This window comes from Schistocerca nitens, chromosome 10 (assembly GCF_023898315.1).
Source record: "Schistocerca nitens isolate TAMUIC-IGC-003100 chromosome 10, iqSchNite1.1, whole genome shotgun sequence".
NCBI lineage: Eukaryota > Metazoa > Arthropoda > Insecta > Orthoptera > Acrididae > Schistocerca > Schistocerca nitens.
In genome coordinates, this window is record NC_064623.1 from 72,502,143 (window position 1) to 72,516,666 (window position 14,524).

At 39.1% G+C, this 14,524-nt stretch overlaps 1 protein-coding gene across 2 annotated transcripts in view; it reads right to left on the bottom strand.

The window, feature by feature from the left end:
* LOC126210073 (hypoxia up-regulated protein 1) overlaps positions 1-14,524 on the bottom strand; it is a 108,050-nt gene that overhangs the window by 55,014 nt on the left and 38,512 nt on the right. For both annotated transcript variants that reach the window (XM_049939196.1, XM_049939195.1), the window contains exons 4-5: positions 6,385-6,590; positions 2,590-2,767 (exon numbers count right to left, since the gene is read on the bottom strand). In XM_049939196.1, coding sequence (XP_049795153.1) covers positions 2,590-2,767; positions 6,385-6,590 — 384 coding nt within the window. The remainder of the gene's footprint in view (positions 1-2,589; positions 2,768-6,384; positions 6,591-14,524) is intronic.

Sequence of the window (14,524 nt, forward strand, 5' to 3'; positions counted from 1 at the left end):
TTCTTATGAGAAGTTATCTTCTGGAGCAAGTTTACCTTAGCTGCTCTCCTCCTCAGTCTGAGACCGTAGACGCGCGCGCGTGCGTGTGTGTGTGCGTGTGTGTGCGTGTGTGTGTGAGAGAGAGAGAGAGAGAGAGAGAGAGAGAGAGAGAGAGAGAGAGAGACTAATGCTGACAAAGGCCTTAATGGCCAAATGCTATTGTGTGAATCTTTTAGTTGTGCTTATCACGACTCAGCATCTCCGCTGTATGGTGAGTAGCAACTTTCCTTCACTAATATTGTTACATTCCATCCCTGGTTTTCCACCGTTTGATTTGTACCACATGGTATCACGCATTAGAGGCACCTATGTTCATTAGCTCTTGTTGTGAAGTGGTATTTTCTGGCGTGAAGAGTTCTACAGTCGTCGGGCATTGTGAACGAGTGTTTCGTGTTGGCTTTGCATTAGTAACAACAACACAACACTTATGAACACGATATTCTCAATAAAAGTTGTCATGCAAGAACTTGTTCACCAGCTGTGAAGGTTATGTTCTGTTGCAAAATATTCCTCCAAATTCCACAATAATAGTAATGGAAAATGCACAATACCTCTCGGTTGTGATGAACTAAGGTCCAATAACGCAGCAGAAGGAAGTGGCTATTTTTTCCTAGGTACAAAGAAATGTTCGACAGGATAAAGTTTAACCTATCTTTTGTAAAGCGAAGTTAATGGAACTTGTGGTACTGTACAAGCTAAAAACTCCATACTACCAGGTCGCCGAAAAGACTAACACTAAAAAGCATGGTTTATTCTGGATTCCTTCATCATCATGCTCATTTAAATTCAACAGAGGATATATGGGCCTAGGTGAAAAGTAATGTGGCAACAGAAAATTTGCACTCAGTGAGGCTGAAATGCTGACAAAAGAAGTCATTGCAAATGTTGCATGACAGGAGTAGTGTCAAGTTGTCAACCATACCAAGAATGTAGTGGAGGAGAGAGAGATTCAAGGAGGACTGTGTCGAATTTTGAGTAATATGTTACATCTCTTGTTGCTGTGTTAACATCTGCTTCTTTTGCCTAAACACAGCACAGTTTACAGGTATACATCTCACTAACATTCTAATGCAGTTGAAATTATGGCAGAATTCTGAAACAGCATATTATTATGCTAGCAGCTGAGGGCAACACACATCAATAGTTATGATACAGCCCATTCTCAGAATAAAAAGAAATGTGCACCTTCTTCCCTTATATTGTTGCAAAACCCACAGCAATCCTTGTTCCACAGGCTACTGATGATCCTTCAGAATTTCATCATTTCATTTTAAATAAATCTGTAATTGCTTGAATATCATGGCAGATATGGAAGTTTCACATATTAATCATATGGCAACATACTCTGCGTGCTATAATTTGCCAATATCTTGTTTCGATATCTCTGACAGTTTATTAGATACGAGGGATTTATGAATATTTCATTCTGGCTTTCTCACTGGTGAGTTCTTTCGTGACTAAGCCCTTTACATACATTCCCTTTTCCCAACATGGAAGACAGATAGCAATATCCTTCAAGGTTTACAGAGTAATTTAATATGTAATCTAAAATTCATATGCAGCAACATATGACCAAACACACACCAAATGCAAATTCATAGCAACCCCTATTTTTCACTGCAAACTTTAATTTCTTACAGTACTTTAGCTAATGCTGAAATATCATAACTACGACCATTAACGAAACAACAGATAATTCATCATGAAGCTGACGAATGAAGCTGTAAGACGTGCGAGGCTCAGAGTTTATTACCGTTTAGCTTCTATAAAACCGTTTGAGAAAGACTGCAATTCGGTCAGCTTGGGCAGCTGACAGGTTACGCGCCAAGCAAGCCTGTCATCATCGTCGCTTGCTGAAGCTTTCAGCACAAGCTCGCAACTATGCTCTCCTAAACTTGCTCCATACTGAACTGTCAAAAGCTGCAACTAATTTTAAACGCACTATAGAGAGAATATAGTCAAACTGTGATCATCATTAAGGCAGGCTGTGACCCAAAATGCTGACAAAAAATCTTGCTTACCACAATACCGGTACATTGCATGATCATTATCTTTGTGTATATTACGCATTTTCTGCTTTGTTCCAAGGGTGGCTGAGCAGGAGTATGGTGCACTTTTTGCAGAAATCTGTATGCAAATCAATGTTAAAGGTCATGATAATATCAAGAAAACTTAAAATGCGAGAAATGTTTTAACACGGAATCACTAATGGTGCAGGGAAGCACTCTACTGAGAGAATGGGATACCTGTTGGGACCGACAAAAATAAACTAGAGAACAGAAAACTTAAAATGTGGGAATGTAAAAATGGGGTTTACTGTACGTTCCTTACCATATCACTTGTCCACAACATCACTGGGTTGCATTCGTCAACGTGGTGGCAGTGGACGTAATGTTCTGCTCCGTAAGAATATTTAACGAGGCAGGTGCATAAGGGTATCACTATTCAAACTATTTAACTCTAATACCTTTCAGAACTAATTTACAGAATGCGAGTTACCTTGATGGACAACTGTATTACTTAAAATAACTAAAAGAAGCCCTGTCTCACCCAACTCCCAGTATGGCGAGCTGCGGGTTAGTCTCAACGAAGCCACGGTCCTTAGTCTTGACTATCTGGTAGCTGACGACTGTTGCTGTGGTGCTGCTGGCTCCCATGTCATAGAACATTATGTACTGAGCTGTCTCGTTGAAGTCTTTCCGCCTGAATATGCCATAATTCAATGCAACTGCAAACAGATTGTTCCACATGACTTTAAAATGATGTTACTGCACTGAGTGAAGATTTAAAAACAACACATTAGTAACTGTTGGTTCTATGATCTATAAAAACGTAGCTTCAAAACAAACTTAGTTCTGAAACAGATCGAAACAAACAGAAAAAAATAATCCTATTTCACAGGGGAATGGACAAATCTTCCTCAGCCCCTACATACATCACTGTTTATACTTACAAAATGGAAAATCTGGGATGGAATAATATTATGAAGTAGGATACATTACTACTCATCACATATGAGAAGTGCTGAACTGCAGACTTGCTTATTTAAGCCTAGAGCGAGCAATCCCATTTTTATAACACTATTGGGCATGTGGCATACTTTGTACCCATGTAAATATTACCCATCATTATGTTATCAAGTTAAATATGTACAAGCAAAATCACAGTTTAATCTAAGTTTAATTCAACAACAATAAAATAAACTTACATTACCACTATTTCATTAAACAATAACAACATTCATTACATCACTCTGTTGCTGTAAGCAAGTGTTACCTCTGAGTAATGAGCCCCTCTAGCTGCATCAGATTCCAGCCAACCACTTATTGATTGCTAATTATCTCTTATACTACTGCCTCATTGTGGGCTCTGCTATTAGCTCAAAATTCTGAATTTCCTCTCACCTACCTCGCTGTCAATTTTATATTACTGTTGATCACTTTGATATATGACAGCACAACTTGTCACTGTGTTACCTGATGCAATAATGAAGGTCTAGACACGGCCTTGCAATTGTAAAACAATGGAACAGTGAAAGATAATATTTGTGATTGGCACACTTTACACACAGGTGCGTTTGCTCGAGGGTTACAAGAACATTGTGTGAATGAGTTATGAAGGACATTCAATACTTAAATAGAACTACTTATGTAGAAATGAACAAGTTTTGTACTTTCATTACTTTAGGTTGGCGTCACTGGGATGAGCTGAGAACAGCTGACCGATAAAAATTTTTGTTTATAGCCTCAATACTGCATTTAATGATAGTGTCACCACTTGAAGTTTCCTTGTTCGTTGAATAATGTTCAGTGATCCATTTTTTGCTTTCTGAAAGTTAAAAACCACCTAAAATCTTTCACCAAATGTTTTTACTGTATGGTGAAAGTTTTATGGTCCATAGAAATTTTTATAAGTGTGCAGAACAGTCAAAACAATCAAACCTCAGACACTGACAAGCAGAGTCCTGGCCAGGCAGCTGACGCATCAGCTCTCACTCGTTATCCACATTGGTGACACAGCTGCAGTAAGAGTTAGCACAGTTCTTAATTCATCAGTAACAACCTCAAGTACAACAGTACAACAAAAAAGTTGCTATGTGAGTCCCAAAAGGGTTAACACAGCAACGACACTCAGAGTGTGTACAGACTTTTAAAGAACACTATGAAAGGGAGTGAACTTTTTCTAAAAAGGATTTTAACGTATGATGAAACTTGGGTTCATCATTCTGAACCATAGTCCGCAAGACAAAGAATGGAATTCAAGCACACCAGCTCACTGTCCAACAGAAATTTAGGATGCGCACATCAGTGGAAAAAGTCATATCGACCATCTTTTGGGATGCCCAACGTGTTGTCTTGATTATTTAAAAGATTAGTGCACAATAGAAGTCATTTTGTGCAGATGCAGTTTTTCCTACATCAATTTGCCCTTTTAAATACTGAATGTAACCCCCCCCTCTCCCCCCCCCCCCCACACACACTATAACTGAGACCTATAAGTGAGGGTCTTAACTGCACCTGTCTGCAACCTGTGTTTTCTTTATGGTAAGCAGCAATCTGTCTTTTCCTATACTGTTGACATTCCTACCTGGAGTTTCCACTGTTTGATTTTATTTTTCATTATGTTTATGTTAGAATAACTAATTATGTTTTATTAATACTGTTGCCAAGTTGCTTCCTATAAAGTTAATAGCACTTTTAAAACAAAGAAATGCTACTGTTTCTGAAAATGTTAACACCATAGCAGTTCCAATTAATTACCGAAATTTAGTCTCTACGAATGTTATATACACTAGAAAAATAATACGAACACGAAGTCAGTACCTGGCAAAGCTACAACACAAAGATATAGCAGCCTCCACATCTCGCAGCACTGCACTATACGCAGTCTCCCTCGTCTGGGTAGATTACCAACAATAAGGAAATGCAGGTGATCAATTACATAGTGCCACCTGTTATCCAGCTACATAACCTCACATTCCTGGCAATACTTTCGTGAGCACTGTCCCACTTTGCCACAGTTCCAAAAACATTCTACAGGAAAGTTCCTACTTCACTCTCTGCAAAAGTTTCCACATATTGTTCGACATATGAACTACTTTTGTCCTGGAGCAGTCCATGTCTGCCACATTAGCCACAGACTCATCACGGCATATCACATCCCGTATTCACATGACCCAAGGCCCCATCCCTCCGTGGACCGTCAGGTGCGACTCCCTCCAATACACTCATAATAATCCAAACTGGAACGAGATATGTCACAACTGACTGCCACAGCAATCGATACAGATGCAGGGTAGCCACTCAAAGTCGGGAGGAGGGGGAAATCCCTGAGAATCCCAGATGTCAAGAGGAAGCGCCAAGAAGCTGATAAATTAATAGTGGTCTGTATGTGTGTGGAGTATACCATAACAATTGACACTTCTTTCCATTTAGTTGAGCTATATACCAGCCATAAGCATCAGTTTCAACACAGTTTTTAAACTGGTAATTTATATGGAATAATATTCATGTAATTAACAGACTGTCGTATTAAGTATTTTAAAGTTTGTGGTTTTTATACTCCATAAAATTCCATTTCAATGCTACGTTTAAAATGCAAAATCCCCAGATATTTTATGAAATTCCATGATTTTTCCAGATAAAATCTAGTTCCCTGAGAATTCTAGGTTTTCTGGAAGAATCGGCACCCTGCAACAGGCAGTCTAGCGACACTGTCAGGATTCTTCTACTGCCAATAATGACCCAAGAGGCTCGCAACATGCAGATCGCATGTCCCACAATCACAGATCACTCCTCGTATTGCCTTGTGGGCAACCAATGGCCATCTGGAACACGCCTAAGGCCTAATCTGTGTGGTGTTGTGTTAGTAGTGATGTGGCAGACCTTGCAGCTATTCTTGGTGAAATGGAGAGTGAAATGAATGGAAAACTTTATAAACAAGACCCAACCTCTAAATTCCCCCCACCCCCTTCAAAGGAGTTCAAACTACATCAGACAGCTCACAAAAGATTGGGTTCACTCGCAAGGCTACAAAGAACGACCAGCCTGGGAACATACAAACCATACGTTGTCTGGCAGCTACTCACGAACTGTGGAGGCATTCGGTGGCTGTCTTGTGTGGAAGGTACATTTCACAGCCCATACTATACATAAGTCGTCCACAAGTGAACTCACAACTGAAAATTTCGGCTCGCGTTTGTCAGCAGATGTTAACAAGGGGGGAGTTCCGAACGGAACATTCCCTCGGCGGACACCCCGAGTGCCCGGTAGCAGTGTAGATTTTCACAAACAGTAGCACGCACACTAGTAGTAGGATACAAGTAGAGTAGAGAGGGGCACGGACCAGCAGTATAGTCATTGATAAGCTGCAGCACCTTGAGGCCAGCCATCTCAGCTGCCTGCAGCAGCGCCCGGCGCTCTGCCTGGTTGAAGAAGCCGGGCACCGTCAGCACCGCCTCCTTCACCGGCTGCCCCGCCGATGCCTGCGCCATATGCCGCGCCGACTGCAGCATCTGCGCCAGCAGCTCTTCGACGCTGTACGTCGACTCGCTGCAGACACGTCACACGTTTAATCTCTGTTCACTGCCCAAAAATTATGTTCTGCAGAAACTGAATTTAAAAATAATAGCAAAACAGTAAACCAAATTACAGCGAGCTCCAGATTATTCAGATTAATGGCTACCCGAGACTGGACAGGTAACCAAGAAACACAGACAATTTTCAATGTATCTTTTTCTTTACTGGGCTCTGCTGTCTGCTGTATGTAAAAAAAAAAAGCCACAGGTCACATTTCCAAAGCCCACTGCAAAACTTATGCATTATTTCCCAGAAAGTGGAAACTTGTTTGTAACATTAAACTTAAAAACACAATCTATTTCATTCTCACTTTCTTTCAGTTGATCTTCAGGAAATTATTTTCCATTTTCTGCTTTTCGAATTTTTAATCATTTTTCCCCAACAGATCTCATTTTCCAGAAATCCAAAACATCAGTAAAGTAAAACAAATTTTGTCCCCATACTCCAATAACAAATCTACACGTTTCAGTGCCTCAGCATGTGTGATAACATGTTCTTTCATCATTTCATCTTCAGTCTCTTCCTCTACAGAACACACTTTGTTTGTGCTACATCGGCATAATTGAGATTCTGCAATTCCAGTTTACATACATCAGTATTAAACCACTCTCAAACATTTTCATCATCTATATCTTTAAAAGCACAGGAATTTGTTTTCTAAATGAAAATATTTCATCTTTTAAATACAGTAAAAACCAGGTTTTGATTTTGATTTAAATAAATAAATCCTGAAACTATCCAAGGAGCATGCTGCATTAAGATTCCTCTAACAAATAAAACTAGTTCTCAGTATTACCTTTGACAAAGATGCTCATTTTCAGTTACTTCCTTTACCTATTTGGCACAAAAATGAAAGATGTGCAAGACCAAGTACACTTAACTCGCATCACTGAGAAAGTGGAAACTTAAAATGTTTCTCGAATGCTGTATAGAGTACAATTATTTAATTATATATTTGATATTCTTATTCACACCTACAAATTACACAGACATGTGAAACAGTAAAAAGAATGAACAGAGATATGGAATACATATACCTGAAATGCATATACAAAATGCAAAAGATATATTTTTATACTCCACTTTAAATACTTTTTTCAAAACGCATTCAAAATGCATTTTTATTTTAAATACTTAAAATATACATATTTTGTATTTGTAAAATACAAACTGCTTCCCCTTTTTTTATTTCATGCTTTGTAGTTTGCGTCCATTTTAATGAGCCACGTGTTTAAATAAAAATAGTTCCACTACATACACAGATGGCACAATTAGAGCCAAAAATATACCGGCCAAGTGAATATAACCATGACCCTATTAGCAGAAAATGCAGTAAGGCTTGGGTCTACATCTACATCTACATGATTACTCTGCTATTCACAATAAAATGCCTGGCAGAGGGTTCAATGAACCACCTCAAGTTGTCTCTTTACCGTTCCACCCTTTAACGACACACATGAAAAACAAGCACTTAAATTTTTCTGTGAGAGTCCTAATTTCTCTTATTTTATTGTGATGATTATTTATCCTATGTTGGTGTGTACCACAAGAATGTTTTCACAATCAGAGGAGAAAACAGGTGATTGAAATTTTATGAGAAGATCCCATCGCAATGAAAAATTGCCTTTGTTTTAACAATTGCCACTCCAATTCACGTATTATGTCTGTGGCACTATCTCGCAATAATACAAAACAAGCTGCCCTTCTTTGTACTTTTTCGATGCCATCTGTCAGTCCCACCTGATGCGGTTCCCACACCGCACAGCAATACGCCAGAATAGGGCGGACAAGTGTGGTGTTAGCAGTCTCTTTAGTAGGCCTGTTGCACCTTTTAAGTGTTTTCCTAATGTATCACAGTCTTTGGTTTCCTCTACCCACAACATTATCCATGTGATCATTCCAATTTGGGTTATTTGTAATTGTAACACTTAAGTATTTAGTTGAATTTACAGCCTTCAGATTTGTGTGACTTATCACGTAATCTAAATTTAGTGGATTTCTTTTAGTACTCATGTGAATAACTTCACACTTTTTCTTTAGTCAACGTCAATTGCCACTTTTTTCACCATACAGGTATCTTATCTACACCATTTTGCAACATTTTGGACATCTGATGACTTTACAAGATGGTAAATGACAGCATCATCTGCCAACAATATAAAACGGCTACTAAGATTGTCTCCTATATCGTGAATATACATCAGGAACAATAGAGGGCCTGTAGCACTTCCTTGGGGAACGCTGGATATTACTTCTGTTTTACTCTATGACTTTCCCTCTATTACTACGAACTGTGATCTTCCTGACAGGAAATCACGAATCCAGTCGCACAACTGAGGCGATATTCCGTAGGCACACAGTTTGGTTAGAAGATGCAAGTGAGGAACAGAGTCGAAAGCCTTCTGGAAATCTAAAAATATGGAATCAATTTGACACCCCTGTCGATAGCATTTATTACTTCATGAGTATAAAGAACTAGTTGTGTTTCACAAGAACGATATTTTCTGAATCCGTGCTGACTGTGTGAATAAATCGTTTTCTTTGAAGTACTTCATGTCTGAATACAGTATATGTTCCAAAAGCATACTACAAATCAACATTAGTGATATGGGCCTGTAATTCAACGGATTACTCCTACTTCCCTTTTTGGGTGTTGGTGAGACTTGAGCAATTTTCCAGTCTTCAGGTGTAGATCTTTCTGTGAGCGAGTGGTTGTATATAATTGCTAAATATGGAGCTCAAGTATCAGCATACTCAGAGGAACCTGACTGGTATACACCATGTACCGGAAACCTTGTCTTTATTAAGTTATTTAAGCTGCTTTGCAACATCGAAGATATGTACTTCTATGTTTCCCCTCTTGACAGTTGTTCTCGATTGGAATTCAGGAATGTTTACTTCCGTCTTTGGTGAAAGAGTTTCAGAAAACTGTGTTTAATAAACTCTGCTTTAGTGGCACTGTCATCCGTGACTTCACCGCTGTTATCGTGCAGTGAATGCATTGACTGCATCATTCCACGGGTGCTCTTTATGTATGACCAGAATCTGTCTGGGTTTTCTGCTAGATTTCGAGACAGTTTCATTGTGGAAATTATCAAAAGCATCCCACATTGAAGTATGTCCTATATTTCTAACTTCTGAAAAACTTTGCCAGTCTTTAGGATTTTGTGTTCGTTTAAATTTGGCATGCTTTTTTCACTGCTTCTGCAACAACGATCTGACCCCTTTTGTGTACCATGTGGTATCAGTAGCATCACTTATTAATTTATGTGGTATGTATCTCTAAATTGCTGTCGATACTATCTCTCTGAAATCATTCCACAACTTTTCTAACTTACATGATCAGATCGGAAGGAGTGAAGACTGTCTCTTAAAATGGCATTAAGAGTAATTTTTAAATAGATGTACTTTGAGTTTCTTTTTGATGGTTGTAAGTGTTACGGTATTCAGCCTAGCAGCAACTGACTTGTGGTCACTAATCCCTGTATTTGTCATGATACTCACTATTTATCCAGGATTATTTGTTGCTAAGAGGTCAAGTATGCTTTCACAAACATTTATGCTTCGAGTGTGCTTATGAACTAATTTTTCAAAATAATTTTCTGAGAAAGCCTTCACTACAATTTCGGTTGACGTTTTATGCCTGCTGTCAGCTTTAAACATGTAATTTTTCCAACATATCTAGGGTAGATTGAAGTCACAACCAACTATAATTGTATGAGTGAGGTACCTATTTGAAATGAGACAAGCTATCTTTGAACTGTTCAGCAACTATACCTTCTGAGTCGGGGGTCGGTAAAACTATCCAATTAATAGTTTAGACCCATACTATTTCGCAGGGAATGTCTACTTCAAGTTCACTACAAGGCAAACTATTTCTGACAGCAACAAATATTCCACCACCAACATTATATGTAAACTATACCGGTTTGTTTTATATTAAACACACAAAAATCATCTCATAACACCTAATGATCCCAAAACATAGTGAAGGGAGGAGGGAGCGAGGTCAATATCATACTTTTGTATGATTATGAGTTTACTCACAGGAAACACTAAGATTCCATTCCTGTGACAATTGACAGCTATACCTTTGTAAATGGTGTCTACATCTATGGAGTACTTTTAACAAGTGATTTTCTTTTCGTAGGTAAGATGAGTATCGATAGTTTTCATCAGCTATCAGTAATTTAGATACTATTGTCGTATTAATGATGTTTATTCACATTACTTTGTAAGCACAAATAAAGATTTCACTGTGGTGATTCATGGTTTCCTAAGTGATACCATTCACCAACATCAAGCGTAGAAAATGAGTTCTTTAAGGATCTCACTGAAGGAACACAGCAGTTACCTGTGCTACCAAAAATTTTGTATTGGACAACACTTAATTTAAAGAAATTGCAGCACAGTACACAGAATATGTATGGAATACAAAAGGAGCTTTGAAAAGGGTTGATTTTGTATGTACCACTGGTGATATTCAAGATTTAAGGATTCGCACAGTTACGACAAAGCAGCTGAAGAGATTGTGAACATTCATTCTAAATCTATACAAAGTTGACAAAAATCATGAAAACTATTTCTGACAATGGATGAAATGTGGTCAACACCTTTAAAATACATAAAAAAGATTTGGATACATGATCAAGTGAAAGAGATTCAGCCATATGCAAGATATTAAAGTTGTTCATGAAAAAGCAGCAGCTGCTGCTGCTGATTATATGTTAGGACCAAGAGAATTTCCAGAGGCATATGAAGATTTTGAACAGTTGCAAGCACGCGCGCACACACCCGCACCATTTGAAATCATAAAGCCAGATCTCAAAGTAATTCATACAAAAAACTTCATGATGCAGCCACATCAAAATGTCAGGAATTTTGGAATCTGTGTTCAAGATCTCTTAGAGCACTTGTGAAACTTATTTAGAATCAACTGGAAAATCCCCGAGTTATCAATAACCAACAGGATGGAATTTAACACCACAAAAGCAAAGGGTGTAATATTAGCATCCATTTCATATCGCTTATTCAAAATGAGGTGGGGTACCAAAGCCTAGTAGTGAATACCAGAAGTGCAGCAGACAAAACAGGAAGAAGATGGGAACAACTTGCAACATTCTGATTAAAAAAAAAAAAGAAAAGGATGGATCTTATTATGTGTTTGTTGAGAGCTCCGATTCTTTTGCAGCCGTGATAAGTGTCCCCACTACAACAGATCTAGTAACACCACAATATTTAAAAGATAATGGCTATAATTTACATTCCTTGAACAGATATACGATTGTAAAAAACTCTTCCTTAATATTATACTTGTTTACCAATTTCTGCTCTTGTTGAACAGCTATTTTCCTTTGGCGGAAAGATAATGAAGTCACTTAGGCAGACACGAAAGATCTGAACAATTATTTGTGCTAAAACGAGTGAAAAAATGGAATCTAAAATGGTCACTAGAATGAGATTCTCAATCTGCACCAGAGTGTGCACTAACATGAAACTTCCTGGCAGATTAAAAATGTGTGCCAGACCGAGATTTGAACTGCTGTTTCTAAATTTCAACTTGCAGAAAATGGTGGACAGAACACTGAACATATTTCACGCTAGTCTCCCAACAATTAGAAACCGATGCCATTTTGCTTTTTATGTAGTTTTTGGCCTCAGGGTTTTTAATTGTCCTGAGGCCAAAAACTGCATAAAAAGCAAAATGGCATCAGTTTCTAATTGTTGAGAGACTAGTGTGAAAAATGTTCAGGGTTTTGTCCACCATTTACTGCAACAAGCTGAAATTGAGAAACAGCTTGTTTCACAACATATCAGTGTCTCGGGTGTCATGTTAAGAATGTGTTGCACAACACATGCCTTCAATTCAACTATATTCATAATTAGAGCACTGAATGCATCTTTCAGATAACGCAACAGCCAGAAGTCACACAGATTTAAGATCAGATCTGGAGGGCCAGGCTGTAGGTAAGTGATGGCTAATAACTTTAGTGTTTCCGAAATGCCTGTGTAGCAGCCACTTCACTGGCTGTGAAATTTGTGGAAGAGTGCTATCTTGCATAAAAATTATCCTACCCACACATCCAGACTGTTGTAGGGTTGAAATGATGTTTGAGTGCAGAAGACTCATAGAATTTACCAGTGACAGTATGGGTAACAGGACCCCAGGACTTGTCTCCTCAAAAAAATATGGACCTATGAGGACCGATGCCATCAACCTGCACCAAACAGTCATCTTTGCGGAATGAAGTGGTACCATTTCATGTGGATGAGGATGTGGATTTTCCGTTGCCCATATTCTGCCATTCTGCGTACTGCCTTGTCCTTGGAGACTGAAATGGGCTTTGACTGTCCACAGAATGTTCCCTGGCCACTGTTTGTTCACTTCCATGCAAGCAAAAAACTCCGAGTGAACACTTGTCTTGCTGGCACGTCAGCAAGAATCAACTCTTGGACATAGGCGATTTCGTATGGACAGCAATGCAGGATGTTTCATAGGATTTTATGCACTGTCATTGGAGGCATGCCCAGCATTCGAGCAGTTCCCTGTGCATTGATATTTGCACACCACTGCTCAACCCCTCCTGCAAAAGCTGGATCAACTGCTTTCCTCCTCCTGGCACATTGTAATTTAAAAGAAACCATCTTTTCAAATTTTATAATAATTTTCTCCAGAACCATAGTAGATAATGGACCCGTGTGTTTCATACCCCTGAGTGTCCAGAACTTCTGCAGGGCTACTGGCACATAGTCCCCATTCTTGTAAAACAGTTTTAATAACAGCACATGATTCTTCATGAAGTTCCATGCGGCTTTTCGCGGATGATGCTGTAGTATACAGAGAAGTTGCAGCATTAGAAAATTGTAGCAAAATGCAGGAAGATCTGCAGCGGATAGGCACTTGGTGCAGGGAGTGGCGACTGTCCCTTAACATAGACAAATGTAATGTATTGCGAATACATAGAAAGAAAGATCCTTTATTGTATGATTATATGATAGAACAAACAATGGTAGCAATTACTTCTGTAAAATATCTGGGAGTATGCGTGCGGAACAATTTGAAGTGGAATGATCATATAAAATTAATTGTTGGTAAGGCGGGTACCAGGTTGAGATTCATTGGGAGAGTGCTTAGAAAATGCAGTCCATCAACAAAGGAGGTGGCTTACAAAACACTCGTTCGACCTTTACTTGAGTATTGCTCATCAGTGTGGGATCCGTACCAGATCGGGTTGACGGAGGAGATAGAGAAGATCCAAAGAAGAGCGGCGCGTTTCGTCACAGGGTTATTTGGTAACCGTGATAGCGTTACGGAGATGTTTAGCAAACTCAAGTGGCAGACTCTGCAAGAGAGGCGCTCTGCATCGCGGTGTAGCTTGCTCGCCAGGTTTCGAGAGGGTGCGTGTCTGGATGAGGTATCGAATATATTGCTTCCCCCTACTTATACCTCCCGAGGAGATCATGAATGTAAAATTAGAGAGATTAGAGCGCGCACGGAGGCTTTCAGACAGTCTTTCTTCCCGCGAACCATACGCGACTGGAACAGGAAAGGGGGGTAATGACAGTGGCACGTAAAGTGCCCTCCGCCACACACTGTTGGGTGGCTTGCGGAGTATAAATGTAGATGTAGACAGTCGTGTTGGGCATCTCTGGTGCAAACTGACTAACAGCTGTTGGTGTGCATATTCTGACACTCACAGTGCCACCTATTGATCAGATTTGCATTTTCCTCCAAGACGTTTCACTCTGTGTGTGTAATATGCTGTTCAAATTTGATGTCATTCTGAGCAGTGGTCCTACAGCATTTCGAAACGGGTACTAATTGTCAAAACCCTTTATTTTTTATTAACTTTTTTAGTTTTACATAAAAAATTTTAGGTACAGATGATGAAAATGTGTTTAATTCA